At 37.9% G+C, this 20891-nt stretch overlaps 2 protein-coding genes and 1 long non-coding RNA gene across 3 annotated transcripts in view; 2 read left to right on the forward strand and 1 right to left on the reverse strand.

Annotated features, from left to right (window-relative positions):
* Positions 1 to 20891, reverse strand: part of LOC127986304 (apolipoprotein L3-like) — a 540496-nt gene that overhangs the window by 502339 nt on the left and 17266 nt on the right. The window lies entirely within an intron of this gene.
* On the forward strand, positions 1733 to 5610 carry LOC127986377 (uncharacterized). The gene is made up of 3 exons (XR_008160844.1): positions 1733 to 1802; positions 4563 to 4750; positions 4926 to 5610. It is a non-coding gene; the product is annotated as an uncharacterized LOC127986377 (long non-coding RNA).
* LOC127986332 (tripartite motif-containing protein 16-like protein) lies at positions 12408 to 16279 on the forward strand. The gene is made up of 6 exons (XM_052588621.1): positions 12408 to 12944; positions 13243 to 13338; positions 13413 to 13635; positions 14512 to 14676; positions 14970 to 15029; positions 15253 to 16279. The coding sequence occupies exons 1-6, from the start codon at positions 12474 to 12476 to the stop codon at positions 15813 to 15815; spliced, it is 1578 nt and encodes a 525-aa protein (XP_052444581.1). The 5' UTR covers positions 12408 to 12473; the 3' UTR covers positions 15816 to 16279.

Below are 20891 nucleotides of genomic sequence, written 5' to 3' on the forward strand. Positions count from 1 at the left end.
TAACAGATCATCAGTAAGATGATTAGATATAGTTGCACAACATTATTTTCTCTTAAAATAACTATTCATTTAATTTAGTTTTACTTTAAATAATAAATAATGCCATTTTCCCTTTGTATTATTACAATAATCAGACTGATATTACACTGACTGAGTAACACATGTATGCTTCATTGTTTCCTCTTAAAATGGTATATGTTCCTCATACTAGTGAACCAGGACATCATGCTGTTAATAGTCTGTGAACTAAACTCGTCAGACCGTTTAGTTTTTAGTATTTGATGTTATTCCCCTCCAGGGCTTTCTTCTGATTACTGCTCATAACACGAAACACGATCCTCAGCATTACTCCTGCAGTTTCTGAACAGACTCGCAGATGATTCTTCCTCTTCAGAGAAAGAGATGAAAACCACATATACAACAAAAACACAGAATACTCTTAATAAAGGTAATGTAAAAGGTTTCCATTGGATCTTTGGACATAGAAAGAGTTTAGTTTTCACAGAAATCTTTTAAATAAAGGCCTCAGTTTTTAGTTTGGTTTAATGTTTGTTATCCAGAGCAGCGTGTTCAATATCAAATCAGACTTTTATAAAATCAAATATATTAGGTCCACAGAATCAACACGGACTGTAATTACTCTCTTAACACTGCTTTTATTGTAAAGGATTTATCAGTGAAATAAAATTAATTCAAGCACAAGAAAAGAAATCATATTTCTTACTTTACTCATGCGAGTAACCTAGTCTCCTTTAATTCAACACACACACACACACACAACAGCTACTGTAGATCAGTTATGATAATAAACACTTTCAGCTCTAGATTTAATACACAATGATGAACTACATGAACACCCAAGACAATAATATTACACTGAATATTACCAACAAATACACTGAAACAGAGAAAAAGAGAGTGAGAAAATCCTGCACAGACAATACAAAAGTAAGAAGATCAAGTATAAAGTGATTGTGCACAAGATGATGACAGATGACAGACTGATTCATCAGGTTTATTGGTCAGTTTGAGATTATGAATATGAGCCATCAGTGTGTTACTGAACAGAAGAACTGTAATTTCTCCCTAATGTCTCTAGAAAATATAATTGTACATACACTCATGTTCGTCAGTGCATAATGAGCATCTTTTTAGCTTTCTGAAAACTTTGTAAATATTGTTCTTCATATTTCAATAATTTGTGTATTGTTTGTTTTACATTATGAAATGAGTTTCTCAGCATTATATCAGTCATCAGTCTTGGCTCTTCTGTAGATAATGAACCGTAATGGACTTTAGATTTCAGGATCTACAATCTGTTAAAACACACTGATGGACTCCTAGACTTGAGACCCATTTCGATGAATATGTTTATTATTATTATTATTATTATTATACATCCTGAGAACAGCACTTACGGTTACATTTTTTTTTTTGCTAAATGTTAGAATAAAGTGACAACAACTCATCAATCAATTTGACAGATGTGTCAGATGTCATCATTATGCGTGACTTTAAACTGACGAGAAGGAAACAGGAACCTGGAGAACCTGTTCTGTTGTAGACTACCCTAGACTCCTCCTCTCGTCACCATCTGTATATAAACCAGCAGCAGAGCTCTTCTCTATTGTGTGAGTTAAACTCTCTCTCCTCTGATCACATCTACTGTATATAACCGCAGCAGAGCTCTTCTCTATTGTGTGAGTTAAACTCTCTCTCCTCTCGTCACCATCTGTATATAAACCAGCAGCAGAGCTCTCAGATCCACAGAGGATATGTCTCTCTCTTCAGATCTTCACAAGGTCATTAAACCCTTTTATATTTCATTGTTTGTTGTATTTCATTGGTTTATTTTAATCATTGCTGTTTGTATTCAGTGAAACTGAAGTGTAAATCTGGAGACACAAACACTTTTTACATCACCACACAGAGACTAGTAAAATCTGTCATTGTGATATTCCATGTGATAGATTTCATTTGTCTCCTAGGAATTATGATCAATACTAAACTGAAAAATAAAAAAAAATTGGGTTTCAAACTATTTATTTTAGCTTCATAATTATTATTTTTTTAATTATTCAAATAAATGTGTTTATTGAAATGTTGCTCAAATAAATTGACTGCAACCACTTACCTTAAAAAAGTTTTTCTTCTTCAGTTTATCTACAGTATTGTTCAAAATAATAGCAGTACAATGTGACTAACCAGAATAATCAAGGTTTTTCGTATATTTTTTTATTGCTACGTGGCAAACAAGTTACCAGTAGGTTCAGTAGATTCTCAGAAAACAAATGAGACCCAGCATTCATGATATGCACGCTCTTAAGGCTGTGCAATTGGGCAATTAGTTGAATTAGTTGAAAGGGGTGTGTTCAAAAAAATAGCAGTGTGGCATTCAATCACTGAGGTCATCAATTTTGTGAAGAAACAGGTGTGGATCAGGTGGCCCCTATTTAAGGATGAAGCCAACACTTGTTGAACATGCATTTGAAAGCTGAGGAAAATGGGTCGTTCAAGACATTGTTCAGAAGAACAGCGTACTTTGATTAAAAAGTTGATTAGAGAGGGGAAAACCTATAAAGAGGTGCAAAAAATGATAGGCTGTTCAGCTAAAATGATCTCCAATGCCTTAAAATGGAGAGCAAAACCAGAGAGACGTGGAAGAAAACGGAAGACAACCATCAAAATGGATAGAAGAATAACCAGAATGGCAAAGGCTCAGCCAATGATCACCTCCAGGATGATCAAAGACAGTCTGGAGTTACCTGTAAGTACTGTGACAGTTAGAAGACGTCTGTGTGAAGCTAATCTATTTTCAAGAATCCCCCGCAAAGTCCCTCTGTTAAAAAAAAGGCATGTGCAGAAGAGGTTACAATTTGCCAAAGAACACATCAACTGGCCTAAAGAGAAATGGAGGAACATTTTGTGGACTGATGAGAGTAAAATTGTTCTTTTTGGGTCCAAGGGCCACAGGCAGTTTGTGAGACGACCCCCAAACTCTGAATTCAAGCCACAGTACACAGTGAAGACAGTGAAGCATGGAGGTGCAAGCATCATGATATGGGCATGTTTCTCCTACTATGGTGTTGGGCCTATTTATCGCATACCAGGGATCATGGATCAGTTTGCATATGTTAAAATACTTGAAGAGGTCATGTTGCCCTATGCTGAAGAGGACATGCCCTTGAAATGGTTGTTTCAACAAGACAATGACCCAAAACACACTAGTAAACAGGCAAAGTCTTGGTTCCAAACCAACAAAATTAATGTTATGGAGTGGCCAGCCCAATCTCCAGACCTTAATCCAATTGAGAACTTGTGGGGTGATATCAAAAATGCTGTTTCTGAAGCAAAACCAAGAAATGTGATTGAATTGTGGAATGTTGTTAAAGAATCATGGAGTGGAATAACAGCTGAGAGGTGCCACAAGTTGGTTGACTCCATGCTACACAGATGTCAAGCAGTTTTAAAAAACTGTGGTCATACAACTAAATATTAGTTTAGTGATTCACAGGATTGCTAAATCCCAGAAAAAAAAATGTTTGTACAAAATAGTTTTGAGTTTGTACAGTCAAAGGTAGACACTGCTATTTTTTTGAACACACCCCTTTCAACTAATTGCCCAATTGCACAGCCTTAAGAGCGTGCATATCATGAATGCTGGGTCTTGTTTGTTTTCTGAGAATCTACTGAACCTACTGGTAACTTGTTTGCCATTTTGAACAATACTGTATGAACAGTTCATATTTCACATTTCCCCAGTGAGCTCATAAATAAGACTTATTTTGTTCCAGATGTATTTATGTGAAATTACACTGGAAACACTCATATGTTAATTCAAGACAGAAGACATCACTGTACTTCATCACTTGATTGATTACATTAAGAGTAGCAAGAGTTTTTGGTAATCCTATGCTTAAACATGCAAATGAGGCATTATCTCATTTAATAGGCCTATGTACTCATTTCTCCAGAGGGAGGTTTAGATTGATCTGGTTATCACTCTGAGTTTTTTTTTTATTATTTAATTTGTAGAAAATACTGTCAGAAAATGAATACATAAATAAAAATGATACAGTGGTGGTCATAATATTTCGAACACTTAGTATTTTCAGCTGCTGAAACTGGTTTGAAGTCAGTTATTTCTATCTTTTGCTGTAGTGTGTCAGATGGAAATATCAGTTTCCAAACACTGATTGTGTCATTAATATTAATAATGCAGTGAGATGTGTGTGCTGCACACAGAGATGTGATCTGATCTTCATCAGTCTGTCTGGAGTCACATGAAGAAACAGAACAAACTGAGACAGACTCAATCTGAACAACTGTGTCTCCCAGACGCTTCCAGAAAGTCTGTCTCAAATTAATGTTTGGAAATGGAAACTCATAGGAGACACTACAACAAAAGATAGAAATAATTTAAAAAAATCTGCTGGAAATACTAATGTTTTAATTATTTTGGCCCCACTGTGTTTCTAGGATGGACGAATTCATCTGAGTTTGACCTAAACTGATGTTTGATTCATTGTTGAACTATTTTTGTTGTGTTGTCTGCAAATTAGGTATAAATGTGATGTAGACAAAAACAAAAACACACAGAGAAATCTGCTGGAGCATCAGGAACCACCACAAAACACCAGGACAGAGAGAGAAATGGAGGACAGGAATGAAACAGAAAGCAGTGAATCACAAGAGAAAAGCAGAGAGATACTTGGGAGATGGAACAGTATGGAGACACTAAAGCCGGATTGTAAGCGTTTGATCATTATCTTTTAACCGTCACACTCCTGTCATAAAATATCACTTTCAGACAGATTCATCAGACTTTCTGCACTAGATGTACTACATATTTACAGATGTGTGATTATAGAAAAAACTATAAATCCAAACCAATGAGAATATTTCTATATGTTTGTGATTTCTAGTCTCACGTGATCCAGACGGACCTGTGATGTTCATCCAGATGTTATTAAGAGAACACAACATCACAGAGACCAGACACCAGCATCATCTTCATCATCATCAGAATACAGTCTGATCAGTTCCTGGACTATTTTTCACACTCATCTGATCACAACCAATGGCTCAGTTTATTTCATCTGTACTGTGTACACACACATAATTCTGAATGAATATGATACAGTTTTACAGTAATCTAACATATCATCAGCTTTTTACTGTATTTATTTTAAATCTTTGGGCTATGCCCTTTTATTTATTTATTTTTTTCTGGTTTATACAGTATTTGTTTATTTTACATCATTGATATGAATGTTTGTTTTCTATTGTTTGTTTGTTGTGCTAAGCTGCACATTCGGTCATGGAAAAGAAACACCTAAAAGGTTTATTTTGTAGCTACTTTTTTAAAAGTTGATCAGTTTTTTCCTCGGGGCTCATGACTGCAGCATGGTTCGGGGGGAAGTGTTTTCCTGTAATTTGGGATGGTTTGACCCTCGAGTGTAAAAGGGGCGTACTTGACCTCTCAGGAGTTAGTTCTGGTTTGGGTCTCTGTGAGGACGATCAACTTTAATGTCACCAGTAGTTGTGAGTCAATAAACTCTCTTTTTGACTTGAGTGTCTCCCTGCCTTTGTTCTGGTCATGTCCCCACACTGAACATTATGAAATAAAATATTACTAGAATTAATTGTAAATAAATATGAACTATGACTTTTTCATTGAATGAATTTTACTGTAATAATCTGTACTGCTGTAGTTCATACTGTAGATGATATCTGCTGAAATACAGGATCACTGAAATCATGAAAACACATCTGAGCTCTGACTGTATGAACTCAGGAATATAATGCAGATGAACATGATTTCATATTTCAGACAGTCAAGTGTCGCTCTCTACTGGAGATTATTAATATTACAGCAGATCACATGATCATCAGCATCACATCAGATATTACAGTCATTTAAATCAGATCTATTAATACAGTGAACTTATGGAGTAACATTGTTCAGACTCAAGTTTTTTTTTCTCATTAATTTACACACAGCACCCCATATTGACAAAAAAAAAAAAAAAAAAACAGAATTGTTGACATTTTTGCACATTTATTAAAAAAGAAAAACTGAAATATCACATGGTCCTAAGTATTCAGACCCTTTGCTCAGTATTTAGTAGAAGCACCATATTGATCTAATACAGCAGGCCGTCAATAGTGGGGTGAAAGGTGGTGATGATTATAGCGGCCCACAGCTGGGGGGGGGGGGGGGTCTCAACCGTCTGACTGGGGTCAGTCTAAGAAGACCCTCAGGACAGTTTACAGAACGCCGCTGCGTGTCGTCACGAAAGCCTATCATTTTGCTCTTGTGCTGAGAAATACATAAAAAATATGTGAAAATACCCTTCTTGATTACTATGTTCAAAAAAACTGTCGGTTATGTCTTAAGTGTACGGAACTTCTAAGCGGCCTTCTTGTTTTCTCATTATAACGACTTAATTATCTCATTATCTCAACATGACGAAAGTCATTTTCTCGTTATAACAACTTAATTTTCTCGTCATAACAAAAGTCATTTTCTCATTACAACAACGTCATTTTCTCGTTATCTCAACATGACGAAAGTCGTTTTCTTGTTATAACGACTTAAATTTTTCGTTATCTCGACATAACGAAATTTTTTTTTCTCATAATAACAACATAACAGTTTTACTGTTGCTATAGTAACGAACTCAACTTTGACAGGCATCTGGACAGCCATGCAGACGCTCTTACTGTAATAATTAGCTCATTTTGCTTCCCCTAGGTAATAACGTCTACAATACCGTACATAAATACAGGCTGATCAATCACTGTTGCTCTTTCCAAAGACAGTACACTAAACTTTTTGCTTTTTTAATTAACATTTCAAAACAACACTGCAAACACTTCAGAACTATTCTAAGATCTTTTATTGAGGTGCTTGGATTAAACTAACTTTTAATTTCCCCTTTATTTGAAATAAAATTATATACAATTTGTCATTTTTAGTAGTCATTATATGCTGTGACAGATATCATGTGCGTTACAAGCTTCTGTTTGAAAAGAGTGTTCATGTTCAGTGTGTGTGTGTGTGTGTGTGTAGAAAAAAACCTTTACAACATTATAGAACAAAACTGAATTAATAGTTTTGTAACTTCTTAGAGAATATTAAGTCGTTATAACGAGAAAACAAACTTTCGTTATGTTGAGATAATGAGAAAAATTAATTGTTATAAGAAAACAAGAAGGAAAAAGTTATACTGCATGGTCGCTTAGAGCTTCTGTTGAACAGTTGAAAAAAGAATCGTGGCGTAGCATCTGGGCATGCAGGGTATGCTCGTGCAAATGGGCCAGGGCATTTATAAATTTTTTTTGCACTCTGTGGCTGCCGTAGACTCGCTACCACGCCATCATTTATTTACATGACGCATCGTCACGCCAAAAAAAAAAAGAAAACACAATATGAGAGGTTACTATAGAGGCTAACTAAGTGAACATTAAGGATGGACTAATATAAACATAAAAGCAGGGCCTTAAAGAGAAAAGAGAAGGTGGAGAAGTTAGTCACGAAACAAAAACTACCCAAAATAGACAGTTTTTCTTGCCGACCTAATGTTAGTGCGAAGGACGGCGTCGAAGGTGAGAGGGAAGTTTTGTCAGCTTAATAGCAGTTGCACGTCTTTGGACGAGAACAACAATGCAGCTGACAGCTTGATGAGGTGCAGTGAGTTGGGGAGCAAAGAAGCAGTCACAGACAAGCCAAAAGCTGGATATTTGCAAATTGTGCCATAATCTCTTCACGTGTCGGAAGCTTAAAATGCTCTCTCCTAATAGCCCTATTTAAATCTCTGGGATCAAGACAAATCCTCAACTTCCCATTCTTTTTATCAACGATTACCAAGGAACTAACCCATTCCGTGGGCTCATCAATTTTCCGGATTACACCCAGACTCTCCATTCTGTCCAGTTCTTCCTTTAATTGATGTTTAAGTGCAAACGGTACTTTTCGGCATGGATGGACAACTGGTGGGATGGTTTCATCTACTTTGATGTTGTGCACTCCTGGCAAACAACCCAAGCCTTTAAACACATCCTCATATTCTCTTAAGATGGAGTCATATTCAGTATTATTGGACTCTTCAACAACTAGCACTCTTCTCACCAAATTCAGCCTCTCACAAGTAGCCAAGCCTAAAAGTGCTGGAACGTCCTTTGGTACCACCATAAATGACAAATGATGTGTCTTATCCTTATATTGCACTTTCACAACACATTTTCCTTTCACTGGTATATCTGTTCCAGAATATCCAGTTACTTTTACTTTAACAGGGTGCAATTTTGGCCTTGGTTTCAACTTGTTAAACTCCATTTCAGACATTATATTAATTTGAGCTCCTGTATCCAGCTTACAGTCAATTGTGTAATCATTAATTTGTAGATGTTCAATCCAGTCTTTCTGATCACTTTCACAGTCAGTTACTGCATCAGCATAAAATTCTTCCACTTCACTCTCAGTAATTGCATTCACTTGGTTAAAAGATCTCTTGCTTTTGCCATGAGCTGTACATTTTCTAGGCGGATGTTGCATCCCACACCGATCACATATTCGTTGACGTTTCTCATCTGTACCTCTGCCCCTTTCACTGAACATTGGTTTCTTTACACTTTCACCAGGTGGTGTCTGACATTTCCTTACAACATCCACAGTACAGGTATCATTTAACAACTCTTTAGCTTGTGTCTTTACAGTTTCTGCTGCTCTGCAAAGCAAAAGCGCCTTCTCCAAATCCAAGTCTTGTTCCCTGAGCAATCGCTCCCTCAATCCATTATCAGGTATTCCACACACAATCCTGTCTTTTATTAGAGAATCTGTCAACTCACCAAACTCACACGTTTTACTCCTATGTCTCAACTCTGTCACATATTGATCAATGATTTCTCCAATTCGCTGCATACACGTGAAAAATCGATGGCTTTCATAAGTAACATTCCTCTTCGGGATACAAAACGCTTCAAATTTATCCATTATTGGCTGCAACTTCAAACTCTCCCCTTCTTCAAAAGTAAAATTATTATACGTGTACCTCCAATGCTTCATCACCCACCACATGAAGAAACAATGAGGCTTTCATCTTTTCCCCTTTACGATCTCCATCAATTGCATATAAATACAAGAGAAATCGTTGCTTGAATCGTCTCCAATTCTCAGCAACATTAACAGTAAGTTGAAGTTTCGGAGGCGGCTGCAATCCGTCCATTCTGTGTTTGTAATCCACGTGTGCATGCTCTCTTAACTCCTCTTCTTAACTTTCATATTCCGCTCCATTCCATACGTTCCTTTCAACAAGCCACTTCTGACACCATGTAACGATCTTGTGAGTTCGTTAAATAAAACAGCTTCACAACTGAAAGGCAACGCTGGTAGTTTATTAGCGGTTACAACTGTGACGTGCTGCCACCACGCACACTCTCAGGGCATCTACCCCATACTGCACGTGTGCAGAAATATATCACCAAAACCACACCGGGTTCCAATTACTATTATCATTACATCTTCCCTGGTATTTCTGCTCGGTTAAACTCCATTTCAGACATTATATTAATTTGAGCTCCTGTATCCAGCTTACAGTCAATTGTGCAATCATTAATTTGTAGATGTACAATCCAGTCTTTCTGATCACTTTCACAGTGTGGTACAAAAAAATATTTGTGGAGCACCATGTCTCAAAACAAACTATCTGGACTGACAATTCTTTCTATCGAGAATACACAAAGCCGTGAATTAAACACCACGTTCATCATGGATGAATTTGCCGAAAGAAAGGCCCGGAGAATGCAACTAAAATGAGTGAGTAGTTTTATGTTTTTACATTTTGGGCCACCGTGCCAAGATCAGTAGTTTAAAAAAATGTTTTTTTTTTTTTTGCACACCTGGTATCCTACTCGAAGCGCCCTATAAGGGGGCCCGTAATTTTTTTTGCATATAGAACATCACAGTCCCGCCCACAGCCGGTGCCGGAAGGAAAAATTTAATACAATTTCTGCATTGACATTTGGGGTATAAGCCATAAAAACATAACATACATGGTAGACTTAAAACCAGCTACGGCTGTACTAAGTGATAGTATATGCTCATATAAACGTCAAAGGTTCATGGGGCACTAACCTTGTTTTGATATAAATGCCTTTTATTCGCGATGTCTTGGATAAGTACTTCATTACCCACAATCCTGAATAATCCCACAGTGAGGCATCTGATTGGTGGAACTCGTGTACCTTCTGGTTGAAACCAGGGGGCAGGGTTTCATATTTTATTGAAGCACCCCTGGGTGCCGCCATTGGCTAGCAGACCCCCACCTGCTGTTAGCATTCCATTGACTCCCATTCAATTTGGCGTCACTTTGACAGGGAATAACTTTACATCTGAAGCTTTTAAAGACTCCATTTGTCCATTCATTATTTCTAAAGAAACACAAAAATATATAAAAGGTTCCATTACCTTGCATCTTACGTTATGGTCCCGTAGAAGCAGTTTTTTGTAAAGATAGGCTAACAATGACGTCATAACCTGCGACTCTCTGTCGCACAGTAGAGAAATTACAGCATGGACAGGAGGAGAAGCTCGCAGACAATCTCTTACTGTCTATGAGGCTATCGGGGGAACGTGGAGGCATGAAGTCAAGGGAGATAAATAATCAGAATACTTACCAAAATGTGCTCCTGTTCACGCTCGCCTTCTCTGCAAGATTCGGTGGGTGATTCAGATTTCTCTTGGCACAGCGATTAGAAGATTTACAGGTTGCTCACATGACCTCTACATCATCCAGCTCAGTTTGAGTCTGTGCAGTACACTCGACCCCCAGGAAGTGTGTGCTTCTAATTGACTTCATTTCTCAACGGGGTCGCTGTGTCCATTTCTTTTACTGTCTATGGTTAAAACCTGCGAATGTCCATGTTAGACTGAAGGTCATTAATAAAAAAATTTAATAAAATAAAAACCTGTGTTGCGTTTTTGCACGGTAGACTTATCAGTGCAATCATGATCTCCTTGGCTGCCATGATGGCTTTTTTTCAAGGAGGAAAACAAGTGTCCAAAGGGGTGTAAACCACTTTAGATAGGGTCATGTAGTTGAGTGAAGCGTGTCCGAGGGTCAGCTTGTGGGTTTTGTAAGGGCCAGCATGAGGGTCAAGACCTACAAAGTTTTGGTGAGTTTTGCAGGGAGGTTGGTAATGTTAGTTAGCATTATCGTCCACTTTAGCTAGGCTACTGTAGCCTTCATATGGTATGAGTCATATCAAGCATTTTATAATGCCACTGTCAAAACAATATTTAGCCTAGGCATACCTTTTTGTGCATTTACTGAACATTTGTGTAATGGCAACGACATGTGTTGACGACTGACCAGTGATTGCAGTCAGGTACAAAGCACTGCACCATGTTGCTGACGTTATCATTAACCGATTTCACACACGCACACAATATAAAACACACAATGATATATATAAAAAATCTATACACAATACCTATATAAAACACTGTTTATTTACACAATTAATACTGAAAGAACTGCTATTACTGCACATTCACTATATAAAATATAATTCACTGGAGGAAAACTTTGCGCGGGCAGCCGTTATTAGATTTGGAAGTCGCTCAAAAGGCTCGTTGCCTCGTTCGCGGCTGTGGGCTTCAGTCAAATTCAGTGAGGAGCGGTAGTTTATGGGATGAGTAGTTCCTTCGCTCGGAAATGAAATATGTACACAGTCTTTTACCTTTTACGTTTTTTTCTCTTAATTTTCCACTCAAAATGATATGTTATATGCTTGTGAGTTCAGCCGTAGCTGGTTATCCTCACACATGCTCTAAAACTCTTTAGATACTGATTTTTCCGAAAGTCAATGAATGGAAAATTAACTTCCAGCACCAAAGCTCTCTCAGGCTGTGGACGGGACTGTGATGCTCTATAATGACGAGATCACTGCATTCACGCGATAAACAGACTGTCTACTCAATGCTCATCACAGCAGCCTTTCATGTGATGGGCAAACAGATCTAAACAGATCTGTGCACAGCAACAGATCTGAAAGTGTCACAGAACGAGCTGAACTCTGAACTACAGACAGACTCACTGGGCCTCATCTACAAAATGAATGTACAATAGAAAATTGGGCGTACAGTTGTTTCTTTGCAAAACTTGGAATTTATCAATATGGAAATGAGCACTGGCTATGATCAAACTTCACATCTTCAACACGTCTACTTGTACACGTCTACTTGTACCAGTTATTATTTTTATTAATCTATATGTGACTTCATTTCCTAATAATTGTGTCTGAGAGATGCACAATCCTCCAGATGATTGATTAGAAGGAAGATTGCATCATAGTTATGCACTCATCACCAAATAGTTCTGCACACGTCTCTCAAACACAAACCAGGAAATGACTTTGCTGTTTCTGGAGATAACGTGAAGCACAGCAGATGGTCCCTCTTTCACACGATGGCAGAAGCAAGTATTCCAGTGGATCAGGTTGACTTCATGTGTCCAGTGTGTCTGGCTCTGCTGAAGGATCCAGTGGCCATTCCCTGTGGACACAGTTACTGTAAGATCTGTATTACAGACTGCTGGGATCAGGAGGATCAGAAGAGAGTCTACAGCTGTCCTCAGTGCAGACAGACCTTCAGTCCAAGACCTGCTTTAGCTACCCATGTGCTGCTGGCAGAAATGCTGGAGAAACTGAAGAAGACCAGGCTCCAAACCGCTGACTGTTCCTCTGGATCTGGAGATTTGGAGTGTGACATCTGCACTGGGAAGAAACTCAAAGCTGTCAAGTGCTGTCTGGTGTGTCTGAACTCTTACTGTCAGAATCACCTCCAACAACACCAGAGATCGTTCAGAGGCAAGAAACACAAACTGACCAATGCCACTGGACGACTGCGGGAGACGATCTGCCAGAAACATGAAAAACAGGTCTGAGCTCAATCACATTACACATCAGAATATGATTGATCCAGCCCTGTTCAAAGAAATTTTTTTGGCAAGTGAACAAAAGTGTGTGTGTAATTTGCTGTACAAAGAAATGCTGAGAAAAGTCTCAAGTGCTGAAAAAGCATGTGATTTAGTTGTTTGAGTAAAAGTAATCTGCTGCACACACTGGCTCATAAAATGGTGCTTCAATATATGTAATTTGCAGTGAGTGATTGTTGGACTCAACCAGGAGGATTTTATTATGGTTTATGTAATATTGCTGATGTGTTTATGTGAGCAGAGGATTCTGAAGGAGACACAAGTGAAATATCAGGAGAGAATCCAGCAGAGAGAGAAAGAGTTGAAGGAGCTGAGAGCAGATGTGGAGTCTCATAAGGTGAGTTTGTGCAGAAGAACAGCAGCTGATAGACAGAAGAGCTGATCATGTTCACTCACTGTGTGTCCTAACAGCGCTCTGCACAGACAGCAGTGGAGGACAGTGAGAAGATCTTTACTGAGCTCATCCGCTCCATTGAGAAACATCGCTCTGAGGTGATGAAGATGATCAGAGATCAGGAAAAGACTGCAGTGAGTCGAGCTGAAGAACAACTGGAGCGACTGGAGCAGGAGATCAATGATCTGAGGAGGAGAGACGCTGAGCTGGAGCAGCTTTCACACACACAGGATCACATCCAGTTCCTGCAGGTAACACACATCTAAGGGAAGTCGTGGCCTAATGGTTAGAGGGTTGGACTCCCAATCGAAGGGTTGTGGGTTCTAGTCTCGGACCGGCAGGAATTGTGGGTGGGGGGAGTGCATGTACAGTTCTCTCTCCACCTTCAATACCACGACTTAGGTGCCCTTGAGCAAGGCATCGAACCCCCAACTGCTCCCCGGGCGCCGCAGCATAAATGATGCACACTGCTCCGTGTGTGTGTGTGTGTGTGTATTCACTGCTCTGTGTGTGTGCATTTCGGATGGGTTAAATGCAGAGCACAAATTCTGAGTATGGGTCACTATACTTGGCTGAATGTCACTTCACTTCACTTCATCTAGAAGCTTCTCCTGTTCAGTGTGTCCGGAAAAAACATATGTGTCTGTTAGTGTGTTTTTCTAGTTTGTTTGTTCGTTTTCATAAATATATTGTTGAAATACAGTATATTCTAGATTCATTACATATAAAGTAAAACATTTAAAAAGTTTTTTTTTCCTCTATGATTATATAACTCATAAATCATACATGTATTGTTGCATAAATATCTGTACATGCAATACGTGAAAATAAAGAACAGAGCCTTTGCTTTAGAGTTTGTATTCTAGCCCAATGCATTATTTTTTAATACTTGAACACTTGAATGTGGGTATGTTCCATAAAAAAGCAACATTTTGAACAAAAGCTGAGAAAATTGTGTTGTCAAAGACTACAGTATGTCTGGATTCAGATCAGATGATGATCTAAATCAGCTGTGTATGGTACTGACAATTACTTGAGTATTCAAATTGTTATTAGATTAGCCCTGAGAGCATGATAGAAAAAAATATATATATAAAAAAAAAAATTTGCATAATTATTTTCTTCTTGACCTGCAGAGTTTCTCTGTGCCTCCTGAATCCACAGAGCAGCCCTTTACCATCAGCTCTCACCTCACTTTCAATCATGTGAAGAAATCGTTTTCTAAACTGAAAGAAAAGCTGGAGGATTTCCGCAAAGAGATTGAACAGATTTCTAACAGAGGTAATGTGTCACATCACATAGAAGAAACACACTATTGAAAATAATATGGAAGATATCATGTTTTACAATAGGCATCAAATTTTTTCATTTTATCTGAAGCTTTTATCCAAAGTGACTTACAGTTGCTATATTTATATATATGTCAGAGGTCGCACACCTCTGGAGCAACTAGGGGTTAAGTGTCTTGCTCAGGGACACATTGGATTCGAACCCAGGTCAAACCATGGTCTCTCACACCAAGTGCATTTGTCTTATCCACTGCGCCATCACCATTATGTCTTTATTGTCCACAGTAACGTGCAGTGAAATCAATTGCCTCAAAGAACCGAAGACCAGGCCAGAGTTCCTGCGATGTAAGACTGTTAAACACACACTAAAACTACTTCATGATTTTCATTTTGAAAAACTATAAAAACACGTCCCATCTGAGTTCAGTGTTATTAAAAACACTGTAAACATAAAAACTAAAGATGTATGTAATTAACAGAGTCCTGGAATATAGAACATTTTCACTTTTGATAAATTACGTTTGTGTAAACTACATGAAATGAGTCTTGTTTATTTGATCTTCATCAGATAGCAGGATTCTTACTCTGGATCCAGACACAGTGAATAAATACATCCATCTGTATGAGGGAAACAGAGCAGCTAAAAGCACTGAAACAGTCCAGTCGTATCCTGATCATCCAGACAGATTTGATGTGTGTCGTCAGGTGTTGTGTAGAGAGAGTGTGTGTGGACGCTGTTACTGGGAGATTGACTGGAGTGGAAATGATGGTGTGGATATATCAGTGTCATATAAGAGCATCAGCAGGAAAGGACACGGTGATGAGTGTGCTTTTGGATTTCGAGATCATTCCTGGAGTTTGATCTGTCGTCCCACCAGTTACTCAATCTGGCACAATTCCCAATGGAATCTTATCCCTGTATTTCCCATCATCAGTAGAATAGGAGTGTATGTGGATCACAGAGCAGGAACTCTGTCCTTCTACAGCGTCTCTGACACAATGAACCTCATCCACACATTCCAGACCACATTCATGCAGCCGCTCTACCCTGGGTTTTATGTTTATAAAGGATCATCTGTCAAACTCTGTGATCTGACAGAAGAGATCATGCCTGTTCAAACTTATTTTTGAGCCAAGTGGATTTTAAAATGCAGCCTCCAAATGATAAATAGCCAAATATTTTATATACATATTTGATACTATCACACCAGTGTTGGGCAGTAACTATTGGCAGTAATATGACTTTTTGCAAATATGACTAGTAGTGTAACTAATTACTAACAAGATTTTAGTAATATGACAGTTACTATCAATAAATCAGCTTTTTACTTTGATTTACTTTACGTTTGATGCCTCTACCCCATCTGATTTAAAATCCAGCAATCCAATAATTCCTAAAATTGATCTTCATCATTTTCATACAAGTACATGAAAAGCTTACATTCAGTGGATGGAAATATTGCCATTACATTGATTTTGTCAAGAGAAAAGATGATCTGATGTGTAATTTGTGTCATTACTTTGGCCTTAAAACTCACTGATCCTGATAGAAACTGTAAAAAACCTTTGTTGAGAATAAATAATTTGCTTATGAACTTATGTGATTTTCATTGATAAAATACTTAATGGTTTATAATTGCATAAAGCTATTTCATAAATTAGAACCGCAAGTATCTTCAAGCTACAGATGACAATTAATGAGATTAATACAACACCTCTACTTAGACATTACATAATAATCAACTCTGAGTGTAGTAATAACATTTGCATTTAGAGTACATTTATATTTAGTCATTTAGCAGATGTTTTTATTAAGTAGAATCAAACAGACCAATGAGAGAGAAACAAAAAATAAGTGATGTGACAAGTCTCAGTTACAGATTTTTAAAAATAAATAAATTAGACCAAAATGAATAGTAGTTGTATCATATCATTTGTGTCACTTTGATTTATGACCCTGATCTGTGGTCTGAATTATGAGCCCTGTCAACATTTATTGACAGGTTGTCAAATGTCAAATGTGTATCTGGTCAGATTTATGAGCTGATTTATGGCTATATGACCTGTCTGTCACAGTGACTACCATGTCACCGGGATCCTGTCACCCTTGATTGACATGACTGAGGTGTGTGTGAATCAAAAGATCAAACAGACTGGAGTGCCCTTTATTGGAGTTCATGGGCACTCCAGCTGATGATCGTGACAGAACCCAATCACTCATCTGTTTGATCTTTGACAGGGGATCTGTATCTGGGGCTCTAGTTGTCCTGGTCTCCGCTGTCTTTCAGGGCAGTAGAGGTCCTTTCTAGGTGCTGATCCACCATCTGGTCTGGATACGTACTGGATCCGGGTGACTGCAGTGACCCTCTGATCTGGATACAGACTGGATCTGGTGGCTACGGTGACCTCGGAACAAGAGAGAAACAGACAAATATTAGTGTAGATGCCTTTCTTCTAATGATGTAGCAAGTACATAGGGTGTTATGGGAAGTGTTTCCGGTTCCGGTTTACCTCATTAATGCAGCCTAAAAATCTTTTAGATTTAAACTGCAAGTGTGTGTCTGCCTCCCGAACAATGTTAGGTAGGTTATTCCAGAGTTTAGGCGCCAAATAGGAAAAGGATCTGCTGCCCGCAGTTGATTTTGATATTCTAGGTATTATCAAATTGCCTGAGTTTTGAGAACGTAGCGGACGTAGAGGAGTATAATGTAAAAGGAGCTCATTCAAATACTGAGGTGCTAAACCATTCAGGGCTTTATAAGTAATAACCAATATTTTAAAATCTATACGATGTTTGATAGGGAGCCAGTGCAGTGTGGACAGGACCGGGCTAATATGGTCATACTTCCTGGTTCTAGTAAGAACTCTTGCTGCTGCATTTTGGACTAGCTGTAGTTTGTTTACCAAGCGTGCAGAACAACCACCCAATAAAGCATTACAATAGTCTAACCTTGAGGTCATAAATGCATGGATTAACATTTCTGCATTTGACATTGAGAGCATAGGCCGTAATTTAGATATATTTTTGAGATGGAAAAATGCAGTTTTACAAATGCTAGAAACATGGCTTTCTAAGGAAAGATTGTGATCAAGTAGCACACCTAGGTTCCTAACTGATGACGAAGAATTGACAGAGCAGCCATCAAGTCTTAGACAGTGTTCTAGGTTATTACAAGCGGAGTTTTTAGGTCCTATAATTAACACCTCTGTTTTTTTTCAGAATTTAGCAGTAAGAAATTACTCGTCATCCAGTTTTTTATATCGACTATGCATTCCATTAGTTTTTCAAATTGGTGTGTTTCACCGGGCCTCGAAGAAATATAGAGCTGAGTATCATCAGCATAACAGTGAAAGCTAACACCATGTTTCCTGATGATATCTCCCAAGGGTAACATATAAAGTGTGAAGAGTAGCGGCCCTAGAACTGAGCCTTGAGGTACTCCATACTGCACTTGTGATAGATATGATACATCTTCATTCACATTCAGTCTCAGTACTATGATACGGTCTAAATCCTGACTGGAAATCCTCACATATACCATTTTTCTCTAAGAAGGAATATAATTGTGAGGATTTCACCTTTTCTAGTATCTTGGACAGAAATGGGAGATTCGAGATTGGTCTATAATTAACTAGTTCTCTGGGGTCAAGTTGTTGTTTTTTGATGAGAGGCTTAATAACAGCCAGTGTGAAGGTTTTGGGGACATATCCTACTGACAATGAGGAATTAATAATAGTCAGAAGAGGATCTATGACTTCTGGAAGCACCTCTTTTAGGAGCTTAGATGGTATAGGGTCTAACATACATGTTGTTGGTTTAGATGATTTGTCAAGTTTATACAATTCTTCCTCTCGTATAGTAGAGAATGAGTGGAACTGTTCCTCAGGGGGTCTATAGTGCACTGTCTGATGTGATACTGTAGCTGACGGCTGAATGGTTGCAATTGTATCTCTAATAGTATCGCTTTTTAGAAGTAAAGTAGTTCAAAAAGTCATTACTGCTGTGGTGTTGGGAAATGTCAACACTTGTTGAGGCTTTATTTTTCGTTAATTTAGCCACTGTATTGAATAAATACCTGGGGTTATGTTTGTTTTCTTCGAAAAGAGAAGAAAAGTAATCAGATCTAGCAGTTTTTAATGCTTTTCTGTAGGATATGTTACTTTTGACAATTTGGGGCCGGAAACCAAGGAGGGCACTGACCCTCTTATGATTGGTCACTTTCATACAGGGACATCCTTGTACCTTGATTGACAGCTCTCATTACAGGAACGCCATTGTGTAACGTTGAGACAGCATCATCTGGACACAGTGTGATCTGCTTTTACTAATGTGTGCAAGTGTTTTACTTACAGTAGTGGATAGTGATATAGTTATTGTTATAGAAAAACATATTAAAATGAGCTTTAAATTAAAGTGAGGTCACAATACTCTCAGATGCATCACCTCTTTAGTATCTTGAAGCTGATCAAAATATAGTATATATCACTCAATGTACAGTTTTCATTTAAATAAACCTCTTCCTAATTATGATATGATATAGCTGTTCATGTGATAATCTCTGCTGTAAAACTGATACTTCACTGAACCACAAACTCAACTGTCTAGTTCTCTCATTCTCATTTTCCCCTTGTGTTAGTCAGATCTCTTTTCTCACAGCATGATAATATCATCTTGTCTTCTGTAGAGTATTTGATTTACACACCGCTCAGAGCGACAATTACACTATTTGACAATTCAACATATGATAATAATTGGAAAGGAATACATTTAGCAATTAAACATATTAATGACATTTTTGAAAATATAGCAAAAAATGCTAATTTAAATGAAACAACAACATATAAACACAAAAATAGAGCTAAACAAAAACCTTCTGAAAAGTGGTTTGACCATGAATGTAAAACAATAAGACAAGAGCTACGATTCATTTAAAATCAAAAACATAAAGATCCGGTCAACTTAGAGTTACGCTCTAAACACTCAGAACTCCTGAAACAATACAGAAACACAGTGAGACAGAAGAAACTGGACTATTATAACAACACACTTCAAAAGATGGAAAACTCAATTGATCAGGGTCAGTTCTGGAGCATGTGGAACAGTCTGAACAAGACAAAACCACAAGAGTTAGCCATACAAGATGGTCAGATCTGGAAGGATTACTTTGAGAAGCTCTATACACCTCAAACTGACCCTCTGAATAATCCCAACCAATTAAATGTCCTCCAAAAGTTGAATGCTCTTGAATCATGCATCAAAAACAACCAACATCCACTAGATTATCCAATAACCCTAACCCTAATTTAGTGAAAATCTGAAATCCCTCAAATGTCAGAAATCCTGTGGCCCTGACAAGAATGAGATGCTTAAAAACAGCTCTCCTGAACTGCAAATTGCATTACTCAAACTTTTTAATTTGATTTTTAATTTGCTGCCTCAGCCCGACCTTATTTTACATATATATCAATGAACTGGCAGATCTACTGGACCAGTCGAACAGTCCAGGACTACAATTACACCACACAGAGGTCAAATACTTACTGTATGCAGACGACTAACTAATTCTGTCTAAAACACTAGAAGGTCTTCAGAACAACCTCGACATTTTAACTAAATACTGCCAGGATTGGGCCTTAGACATCAACATCCCAAAAACTAAGATTATGATATTTCAGACATGATGAAGGACACACAAACTGAGTCTGACTCCAATCACAAACCCAACATTCAGAAACTGACACAAATCTGAAGTATAATTATGATGAAAAATTAAAAAATGAATTTGAGCTCCAAACCAAACTCCAGTGTTATTCTGCGCTAAACAGAACCACAAAACTGTCAAATTACTTATCACTCAAGCAATTAAAAGAAAGACAAATCCTTTCCAAATATGGACTCAGTGATCATGATTTGGAGATAGAGATTGGTCGACATAAAAGATCCTTTCTCCCGAGAGAAGAGCGCCTGTGCAAACACTGTGAGCTGAATCAAACAGAGGATGAGAAACACTTCCTTCTGGTCTGTCCCAAATACAGCACTACAAGAGAAATGCTTTGAATCCTTCATTCTTGTCTCTAAACGACTCAGAGAAACTACTCTATATACTTGGAGAGAATGAGATGACTGTCACACTAGCTGCTAAATTTGTATTTGAGAGAGAGAGGGATCATACGTGACTCAATAAAAACACATTTTCATATATTATA

This window comes from Carassius gibelio, chromosome B21, assembly GCF_023724105.1.
Source record: "Carassius gibelio isolate Cgi1373 ecotype wild population from Czech Republic chromosome B21, carGib1.2-hapl.c, whole genome shotgun sequence".
In the NCBI taxonomy this organism is placed as follows: Eukaryota; Metazoa; Chordata; class Actinopteri; order Cypriniformes; family Cyprinidae; genus Carassius; species Carassius gibelio.

Excerpts from the sequence above, each read along its gene's own strand:
- LOC127986332 (XM_052588621.1), top strand. The coding sequence starts at position 12,474 with ATGGCAGAAGCAAGTATTCCAGTGGATCAGGTTGACTTCATGTGTCCA. Across the intron at positions 13,636-14,511 it reads ACACACACAGGATCACATCC|ATTTTCTTCTTGACCTGCAG; the intron begins AGTTCCTGCAGG and ends ATTTGCATAATT. Across the intron at positions 14,677-14,969 it reads TGAACAGATTTCTAACAGAG|TAACGTGCAGTGAAATCAAT; the intron begins GTAATGTGTCAC and ends TATTGTCCACAG.